The 9,874-nt window shown below is 52.6% G+C and overlaps 1 protein-coding gene across 1 annotated transcript; it reads left to right on the top strand.

Annotated features, from left to right (window-relative positions):
* The first annotated feature begins 1,674 nt into the window (after nt 1–1,674).
* On the top strand, nt 1,675–8,961 carry NGB (neuroglobin). Its single transcript, XM_008925036.2, has 4 exons — nt 1,675–2,396; nt 4,139–4,250; nt 5,614–5,733; nt 6,871–8,961. The coding sequence occupies exons 1-4, from the start codon at nt 2,257–2,259 to the stop codon at nt 7,015–7,017; spliced, it is 519 nt and encodes a 172-aa protein (XP_008923284.2). The 5' UTR covers nt 1,675–2,256; the 3' UTR covers nt 7,018–8,961.
* Nucleotides 8,962–9,874: the final 913 nt, after the last annotated feature.

Genomic DNA, 9,874 nt, shown 5'->3' with positions numbered 1-9,874 from the left:
TATGGGCAGCACATTGCCCCTTTCATCAGCTGGGGTAGATGTATTTCTCATGAAAGGAAGGCATGTCATGCTGAGCACTCTCATTGCTGCCGTTATGTCTGGGGTGTTCTGACACTTGAGCCTTGTCTGCGCGCGTTCAGCGTGCAGCCACCGTCTGCCGCACAGAGGGAAGGTGCAGGGGGGAAGGCTTGGGACAAGATTCACCATTTTCTCTTGCTGTCACGGCTTCACTGCTATTGTCTGAGACACCCTTGCCGTCAGGAGCAATGGCTGAACCTGTACTTTGTTGTTGCCCTGGGGCAGGGTAGCTGATATGGCGCCTATGTGGATGCGAGGAAAGGTGTCCTACATCCCAACTAATCTTCAGGAGCTGATTGCTCTTAACTTCAACAACTTGTTTTTGTGGTATTTCTCTTCCTCCACTATCAACCAGGTCTGAATGTACTCAAAATGTTGCTAGGCAAATACTCAGCCTTGTTTGCTGCTCTGACTTCACATATGTGCGTCAACTCTGCTCCTCAGTATCCTGTGGCCTGGGATGACTCTCCAGGATGGAGATGAAAGGATGGGGCACTGGAAAGGATGACTCCTTTCCAGTGCCCCAGCAGCACACTGCTGCCTATCTGTTGTTCTACCCTTTCTTGTTAGCAGGGCCAGGCTGTACTGTCCAGCCAGGCTCTGGTGAAGCTCCACAGCTGTGTGTTTGACAACTGGCTGAAATGTCAGAGTACCTTGTGCAGATGACACAAGATGACACTTCATGCTCTTTGCTGGTGTGCTCGATCAGCTGCAAGATAAAGGTTAATGTTTGCATTGGCACTACTGGGCCAGCATTTGCCCTGCTCGGATTAACCCAGTGTTTCCTGCTGCTTTCCTAGCTGCCCTTTCAGGCTCCTTGCAGTTTCAGCAGTTACCATCACAGTGATTTATCATCACTGCCCAGTGGGAACGTTCCCCTTGCAACCACACAGCTAAGACACTGTTTTTAGTGGGAACTTGTCCTGGACCAGAAGATGGTGGCCAGCAGCAGGAAGCACTGCAGGCTGGCAGGTTGTGTGTTTTGACTCCCCAGCTATGAGATGGCCCTTCATCTTGTGCCTTTTCTTTGTTATTGAATGCTTTCAATTTATCCCCTGTTCTCTAAGAATATAGATGTGTAGAGATGGTATGCTCTTTGGGGTTTTCTTAGTGTGAAAGGTAAAATGCTGTATTTCTAAGAGGAGTCATTATTTAACAGAAGCCATTTGCATTTTCCCAGGTCTTGGAACCTTTGACATTAATTCAGTCTTTTCTACCAGTGGCATTTTAACACACAGTATACTTGTGACATCATTTGTTTTCTGGCTGAGTGATCTGACAGTTCAATGCTTTTGTGAGTTTGTTGGACTCTTCCTTCAAGAGCCCAGCTTTAGAACAGGGTTCTTCAGCCTCCTCTAACCCTTGTGGAGCTTTTCCTATGCAGCATCTTGTCTGGTCTGCACTGAGAATGTGAGGTCTCATAATCCTGAGGAAACAGGTAATTTATTCTGGCACTTGCAGAGCCATCTCGGGTGGCTTACTGCTGTCACTGCAGTCAGTGCTGTCACTCCAGCTCTATAGGAGAAAGGCCCCTGGGAGACAAGCTGGGGTTGATAATGTAGCATTGTGCCTTTGAACTTGTTTCCTCCCAGGGATTATTTTCAGTACTTCTTTATGCCTACATTGAGTCAATATGTTCTTGGGTTGTGTTGGAGGCTGCTGTCTTCTCTCCTGATTACAAGAAATAAGTCTGATGTACAGAACCAGAACTTGTAACAAGATCAGCACAATTGTTATTTTTGTGCAGACTGCAATGGTTTCAGTAATATTTGTGCTTCTGTATTGCTTGCATCCTTATGAAAACCTTAACTTTCCTGACTTTTGTTGTGCTGCTTGAGACCTCATTTGCCCCTTCTTGCTTTGTTTCCTCTGTGCTGCCTACATCCTGGGGCCAAATTAAGCAGTGTCTGAACAAGAAAGAGAATCTGTGCATCGTGAACACAATTGACAAAGATGATGTCTTCCGATCTGTTACTAACAGCTTTGTCTGGTTTAGCTGTCTTAATTAGCCTCAAATTAAATACGTACTTTGCAGTGTCTAGACTGCGTCTGCCTATGGAAATAGCAGGTGTCTGTGTGGCATCCAGAGTCTCAGTGGATGTGGCCAAGAGCTAGAGGATGGCGGAGCATCGCCGAGGCCCTCCCAAGCAAAGTTACGCTCGGAAGGAGCTGTGCTGAATGGTGAGGGAAAGTGTCTGGGTCCCGGTGGTTCCCTCGCTGGCACGGCTCTGCGGTGCTGCTTCGCTCGTAAAATCAGGTCGACGGGAAATGTCAAACGTGAATGAGCCGAACTTTCTGCTCTGCCCTGCGGACCCGGGGTAAGGAGGTTTGGGGATTTTGAATTTCGTTTTTCTTCCTTCCCCCGAAAGGGAAATACTCGGTGAGCTCTTCCTTCTCCGGCCGGGACAGCCGCGGGGCAGAGCGGCGGCAGAGCGGGGCAGGGGCGCAGGGGGGACGGATCCGCCGGGGCTGGTGGGCGCGGCGGGCGCGGGGCGCGGGGGGCAGGGCCCCCCGGCGGAGCGAGGGGCGGGCGGCTGCCGTCGCCGCCCCTCCGCCCGCCGGAGCCCGCCAGGTACCAGCGCCTCGCCTCCCTTGGGCGGCGAGAAGGCAGGGCCCCCGCCATGGAGAGCGGGGATGCGCTGACCGGGCGGCAGCGAGCGCTGATCCCGGAGAGCGGTGATGGCGCGGTGTGAGCAGCAGCCCCGAGCAGCACGGCCTCGTCCTCTTCACCAGGTCAGCGCGGCGGCGCGATTGCGGACGCCGCACCCCGGACCGACCGGGGCGGGAATGGACGGCTCCGCTTCTTGGGAGAAAACGCCTCCCAATCTGTGGCTTGCGATGGCTCCCAGACAGCGTCCCTTCCTCTGGCCTCTCTCCGCTCCCGAGAGCAACCGGGGCCGAAGCCCCTCCGTCGCCCAGCCGCGGGTGCCGTGGGGCAGTGCTGGGCTCCGCTCCGCGCTGCTCCCTCTCCTTTCCCACCCTCTGCCAGTGAGAACTTTGTTACGCGGAGACGGAGGGTGAGAGAGAAGCGGCGGGCAGGGTTTGTCGTTTCTGCCCGCTGATCCCCTCCCCTGTCGCCACGACTTCTGCTGTTTGAAGGGCTGCTTGTACCCTCAACTCTGGGAAGCGTATGGAAGGGGCCGCCTGACTGTTCCCTGATCAGGGAACTGCTGCGCAGCCCCAGGCACAGATCTGGCCGCCGGGGAGGGATTCAGTGTCAGGGCAGAGGAAATGGTGTGCCGGGGGGAATGACTGATACCCAGCTTCTTACCTGTGCTACGCAGATTAATATATCAATTATGTGAAGAGAAAAAGGAAAAATCAATGAAAAGTCATTTAAAAAGAACAGTTGGAGAGTTGATGAGCAGCTTCTGGAACAAGTGGGATCCTCCCGGAGCAGGACTAGAGCAGTGACAGCAATGTGGGGGGAGAGGGATGCAGTAGTTTAATGTGCAGGATGACGAGAGAGAGACTGTCTTGCCTGAATTCCCTGTGGCCTGTTAGATCTACCTGAATGGCTGCTATTGAGGCCTATATGTGCCTGACATGCAGGGGCAGAGAAGATGGGGCAGGGGCAGGGGGGGCAGGATGGGAGCTGGTGAGGTGTCGGAGACTGTCTGAGTTTGTGCATGCCCCCTTGCTCCAGACAGCTACTGGAGCTTGGAGACCTTCCCTGATTTGTGAACTTTTGGGTTCAAGGGGATCAAGAAGTGGGAATGGGAAGAGTCGAGCCAACAACCAAGACTCTGGGGAGAAGGGCTAGGTTGGGAGGAACTCCAGTGAGCTGGGACTGGTCCTCAGGTGCCATAGACATGTATCTGAGAGCTGGGGTTGTGGGCCAGGGAAGTAGAGAGGTTTTTGCCTATAGCTAATCTGGATTGCCCAAAACCAAAACTTTTCAGAACTTTTGAATCCTTTACCAGTGGAAGAGATCAGTAGGTGGGAAGGGAAGTAAAAGGGGGCTGTGGTTGTGCTGCTGATGGGGTTGTTCCTGGGGTGAGTAGGACTTTAAATAAAGCTGAGGAAGTGAGAAGATGGGGTTTCTTTCTTGTTTTTGCAGGTTGTTTGACTTGGATCCTGACCTGTTGCCCCTTTTCCAGTACAACTGCAAGCAGTTTGCCAGTCCTCAGGAGTGCCTCTCTGCCCCTGAGTTCCTGGATCACATCAGGAAGGTGAGAGAGGTGCTATGGCATGGCTGGAGCACAGTCTCCATGGAGGAGGAAGCCCTTAGGCAATGACTCGAGACTGTGGTGTGTCTTACCAGGGAATGCATGGGAAGTTTCCTCCTGAGACAGTAACTGCAGAAGGCACTACTGCCAGGACAAAGTGTCCTACAATAGTGGGGAAGGGATGAGGATGCGGGTTGTGGTGGCTAAGAAGCACCATGCTGATTTTCATGCCCGTGTCTGAGAGTGAATTGCCTCCTGTGAAAGCTGGAAGCCTCCTCCTTCTACCTGAGTGAGATGCCTCAAGGAGCTCACTTCTGTCCGGACAAGGACCGAAGCCCTCTGCTTGGCCACATGCTGACCAGGAGTTGGCACAGAGCTGGGCAGTGGGCAAGGCTTGCATGGACCCATTAATGTGGAGAGGCTCTTGGTGCAGCTGCAGAGCCAGAAGGCCCACAGCATCTCTGAGAGAGCCTCTGAGCACAGCCTTGGCTTGCAGATGCCTTCATAAACTGCCTGGTTCCATCTTAAACCACTTTGGTGCCTTGCTTGCCTTCCTCGTAAGAGGCTGTTTCAGGACTGTGCTCCTCTGATAGCTGCAAGCTTTTTATTGCTTTCCAGCCTCTGTTTGTTGGCAAAGTTAAGTCCATTTTTACTTCTATTATTGCTTTGAGCCGACATAGCTATTTGCTCTTGTTGGAGATAAATTCTCTGCTGAAATTATAGGGCAGAATTCTATTACCCCTTGGCTTTGCCAAGATAACCATGCCCTGGCTTTAATCTCTTCTTCTAATTTTGTATGTCTGTTCCCTTCATCCTTCATTGCATTTCTCTGTCCTGTTTCCATTTGGTTCTTGATGCTCCTGGGAGACCATGTGGTATGTGCTTTACCAACCCAGGTCAAGAGACCTGGCTGTACTATCAACCTCATCTCTTCAAATACCTTGGCAGATCTTAGAATCAGAGCGGCCTTATTCACAATTGCACTATCTTGGTAACTCCTAGTTGGAAACTCCAGTCCTAGCAACTTCCCATACAGTTGTCCTGGGGTCCTAGCAGTTGTAATGACTGCATCAGCATTAGGTCTTAGCCTGCAACTGCTCTGCTATAGGGCTCTTTACCCTCTCTAGGACAGGGTGGTTAGCAGTGCTGCTTGCTGTGCACCTCTGGCAGTGTCCCATGGCAGGATGTGGTGTGTGCTGCTGCCAGCATGCCTCACTGATTTGACACACGGATCACAGTAGAGCAAAGGAAAGCTCAGAGGGCATCTGCTGGGCTGGGAGCGGGTCAGGCTGACGAGGGTGAAGTAGAAGAGTCAGACTGTTCCTCTTGCTGTCAATGCCATTCTGCCTTTCTGCTCCTGCACCAGGTCATGCTGGTGATTGATGCTGCTGTGAGCCACCTGGAGAACTTGTCTTGCCTGGAAGAGTATCTCTGCAACCTTGGCAAGAAGCACCAGGCAGTTGGTGTGAAGACCGAGTCTTTCTCGGTGAGGTGTCCTCTCTTGTTCTGTTGCAGCTGTGTTTGTGCACCCCTGCCTGCAGCCCTTGGCTGTCCCCATCCTTATCCTGGGTTCAACTGGCTGGAGAGAAAGCTGGTGGCTCAGGGCATCCCGCCCAAGGTGCTGATAACCGTGTAGTGATATTTGCCCAATGAGGGAAACCCTTGAGATCCCCTCATTTTCTGTCCTTCCCCAGTAAGCCCAGGGAGAAAGGACAGATGGGTGCATGGCATTTCCACTGAAGAGGACCATGATTTGGGGCACTGCGGTCTCTCCTGTGATACAGGGCTTCAGGCTCAGCCTTTGCCCTGGATCTCTGCATCAAATGCTCTGGGCAAACCTTGCCACATCTGGAAAAGGGAGCATCCACTTCTCTATATCTGCACTGAGATGGGGTTGCTGCACCCCAGCCCCTTCTTCCTCCATGGCAGTAAGACCTGAGCATCTTACATATTAAACCCTTGCTTACTCCTCTCCTGCCAACAAACATGGACAGAAATGCTGGATAATTCAGCAGGGAACGGCAGGTTGAAGAAAAGGTTTCTAACCAACACATGGCTCACTCCTGATACTGCTAGTTTTTGTCCTCTTCAGAGGGAGCAGGACGCCTTTTGTTTGTGGCACCAGCCCTGCCCTCAGTGTGTGGGTGCCCCTGCATGGGGTTACTCATAGCTCTGTGAGGGACAGTGCCCTGTGGAGAAGCCTGAGAGGCATCAAGGCAGGCCCTAAGCATCCAGCCTGGGATCTGACCCGCTCTCCTGACATCAGGACATGGCTCAGCTCTGCTGCTTCACTGCTATGCCAAGGGGTGGGGCCGTCTACTTGCATGTGGAAGCCGTGGAGGATGGATGTGTCCCTCTCCCCTGGTGTTGCATGTGTGGTGTCAGCCCTTGCTCCCTGCCTTGCCCTCCCCAGTCACCCAGTGTGTGGGATGAGGGCCTGCATAGGACAGGGAAGGGGATGACATGGACTGGCTCTGGGTCCCCTTTGAGCTGCCTGGTACTGCTAGTGGAGGAGGAGCAGGTGCCCTGCAATGGGAGAAGTCAAAAAAGGTGGTGAAGTGAGACAAGGGACTGCATGTCATCCCCTGCTGCTGAGCTTGACACCTCCCTCTTTGGTTTGCAGACTGTTGGTGAGTCCTTGCTGTACATGCTGGAGAAATGCCTTGGCACTGCCTTCAGCCCAGAGGTGCAGGAGGCTTGGAGCAAACTCTACAGTGCTGTGGTGAAAGCCATGCAGCGCGGCTGGGACACCCACCCAGAAGGGGACTAGATCTTGCCAGCCATCCCCATCCCTGACCATGCAGCAGTCCTGAGCACAGGGAGCACTCACACCACACTCTCTGCCTCTCCCCACCTGTCTCTCTCTGTGCACCAGCCCATTGCTGTCTCCACTAGTCACATGTGCTTTGGGGCTCTCACAGTGATTCAGCCTTGCTTCAACACATCTCTGCCTTTGCCAAGGGCTGGCAGCGTACGTCCCTGAAGTGAGGCCTGGGTGTGCAGCAGCACAGGTATGCCACTCTGCCCCAAGTTCCTTTGGGCTAGTTGGAGCACCAACACCCATGTACCTACTCTGGTTTTTAGCTGGCTCGTCTTCCTTCCTCTGACTACCCACCCTAGTTAGGTGACACCTGGCATAGGCCTCTTGGGCTTATTTGCCCGAGGTCCTATTTGCTGTGCCTGTACTTGCCAGGTCTGGCACTGCTTGCTCCTCCTGCACTGCTGTGTCTGGTCCAGCTGTGGCAGTGATGGATTTGGCTCCCTCCAGGGGCAGGGGCAGAGGCAGCAGAGGTGAGGGCTGGTCACAACATGAGGCTTTTCCCCCTTTCCCTTCACCAACACATCACTAACAGATGGTTAATCCTGGTGCTCTCTTCAGTCTTGCCTCTGCCCTAGATGGGATCCATGGTTTTCCCTGTGTCAGGTTGGCCACAACTCAGTAGGTTTCCTAGGGATGATTCAAGCAGTGGTGTCACATTAGTCTGGGCTGCCAGCTGAAAGGCTTTGTGTTGGTTTGGCCAGTTGGTTTAACCTTAGAGCCACCTGAAATGCAGCAGCAGTGTCTGTTTACTGCTTTGTGTTGAGGAGAATAAAATAAATACAAGGCAAAGATGTCTTAAAATAAAAATGAAGGTTGCAATCATGTCATGGCAACAGCTTCCAGAAATTCTGGCTCTTGGCCAGAGGAAGCATAGCTGGAATCTTTCTGCTGATGCTGTCAGAACCTGGAGTGCTTCCCAGCTGCACACAGTACCCATGTGCAGAGTTCCTCACAGGAATGAGAAGATGGCATCTGCCAGAAGAAATCCCAGAAAATGTCTGAGAAGCAGTACCTGAGGACTCTGGGGGAAGCTGAGCTTGAGCACTTTAAGGCAGTGTTCATCTTTATGTGGAAGTCACTGTGGAACAGGCAGAACCATGTTTCTAGCCATCACTAGCCCCAGAGCAAGTACATGGAGCAATTTTTCAGTTACAGGGGTATGGACAGGAGGAGTCTGGTGTTGAGGGCTGAGATGGTCCTGTTCTGGACACACATTCCTCCAATACTCAGATATCCTCCAGGATGGGGCAGGAGAAGGCTCCCAAGCCCATGCCATGGAGGGAATGATGGGTCTCTGATTTCCTGATACCAGGCCTGATGGTAGCCATGGACTTCCAGCAAGCAAAGAGCCTTCCAGCTGTGTTTGGTAGGCAAACTGAGAGGTGTTGTAGATCAGGCAGTGAACATCCCCATGTTCATTGTTCTCCCCATGGTACCATGTTCTGCTTCTGCAGTGCTACAGTGTGGTGCTGTGCATTCTGGCCTCTGGCTCTCTCCATCTGCTGGATGAGGCGAAGTCCTCCCCATTCTTGCACCCAGCAATGAGGGATGGAGGACCCAGGCCTGGAGGGAGGCACTAGCTGTGATGGCATGATATGGGGCAGGAGGGTTTGGGAATGCGAATGTCCTCTTTGCAACCCTGTTCTGGGGCATCAGCCTTCAGCATCATGGGAGTGTGACACCTTCTGGCTCTGTGTGACAAGTAGGCAGCTGTGTGATGGATGGGGTGTAGGTGTTACTGCCTCAAACCATCCCTGCCCCCTCTAGCTTTCCCAGCTCCTTGACTTCTCCTTTTCTGTGCCACGTTTTGTGTAACTCCCAAGAGAACTGAACTAGTTTGTGTGCCTCTTATACCCAGCTGTACTGTTTAATAAAGAACAAGAGTGTATCTTAGCCCTTTCTGATGCCTTATGTTTATTTTAATATAAAAGGCCCAAGCAGGCCAGAAAAGGAGTATGACAGCGGGGTTTACTGGTTTCTTGTTGGCTCTAGCTTTGGAGATACTAGTCACTGGGAACACTTGTGTAGTGCAGCTAAACTAACGTGAGAAGGCATCCAGCAGCAAATGCCTGTTGGAAGTTTTTGTGCATGGTAATTGAATGGGTGGGCAGCGGAGGGGCTAGCAGAGACATCCTGCTACTGATTACTCATTGCCCTTCAAATATAACAGCCTCTAATGGAATTAGAATCTTAAGCAATCAGCCTAAAAATCCCTTTTCTGTTGTTCAGCTGCTGCTTTTGTTTTTTGGCATAGCATCGGCTCACCTGGTGTTGGTCACCGGCTGCTGGTTGCCAACAGCAGCAGAGCATGGCCTCACAGTGAATTCCTGCCTTCTCCATGCAGCATCCACCCTGCCAGCTGGACTGCAGAGCTGCCCCATCAGCCTTGCCCAGGGAGCAGCTGGTGAGGATGCAGAAGGTCCTGTCTCCTCCTTCTTGGGCATGTTCCAGCTTTGACATGGTGGGTTTCCAGCCCTGGGAGAGTTCGGCACTTGATGCTGAAGAGCAGTGCCTAGAGTGGGGAAGCCAGCTCAGGGTCTGTAATAGCATCTCGTAAAGGCTGCAAATCCCAGCCCTGGCACAGGAAACAAGGGTGAACAACCTGGGAAAGGCATGCTGCTCTGCCTTGGGGAATGTTTAGGATGGGGCTTGTTCCACGGGGCAATGTGTGAGGGGCTGTGATGGGCAAGGAGAGCAGCAGAGACCTTAATGCAAAGAAATCCCCCCTTTGGGCCACTGCTAAAATAAGTTTTCCAGCTCTTCCTGGCCTTGGAGCACAGCTGCCAGCCTCAGGGCTGGTAGTGGG

This window comes from Manacus vitellinus, unplaced genomic scaffold (genome assembly GCF_001715985.3).
Source record: "Manacus vitellinus isolate BGI_N305 unplaced genomic scaffold, ASM171598v3 scaffold_6_pilon, whole genome shotgun sequence".
Lineage (NCBI taxonomy): Eukaryota > Metazoa > Chordata > Aves > Passeriformes > Pipridae > Manacus > Manacus vitellinus.
The sequence above is the reverse complement of the archived record's forward strand: the minus strand, read 5'-3'. Positions and strand labels throughout refer to the sequence as shown.

What these genes read in the sequence shown, in the direction of transcription:
- NGB (XM_008925036.2), top strand. Translation starts at nt 2,257, where the DNA reads ATGGTGAGGGAAAGTGTCTGGGTCCCGGTGGTTCCCTCGCTGGCACGG. An exon ending in CTCTGCCCTGCGGACCCGGG is followed by an intron (nt 2,397 to 4,138) that starts GTAAGGAGGTTT and finishes TTGTTTTTGCAG; the next exon opens with GTTGTTTGACTTGGATCCTG. An exon ending in TGAAGACCGAGTCTTTCTCG is followed by an intron (nt 5,734 to 6,870) that starts GTGAGGTGTCCT and finishes TTTGGTTTGCAG; the next exon opens with ACTGTTGGTGAGTCCTTGCT.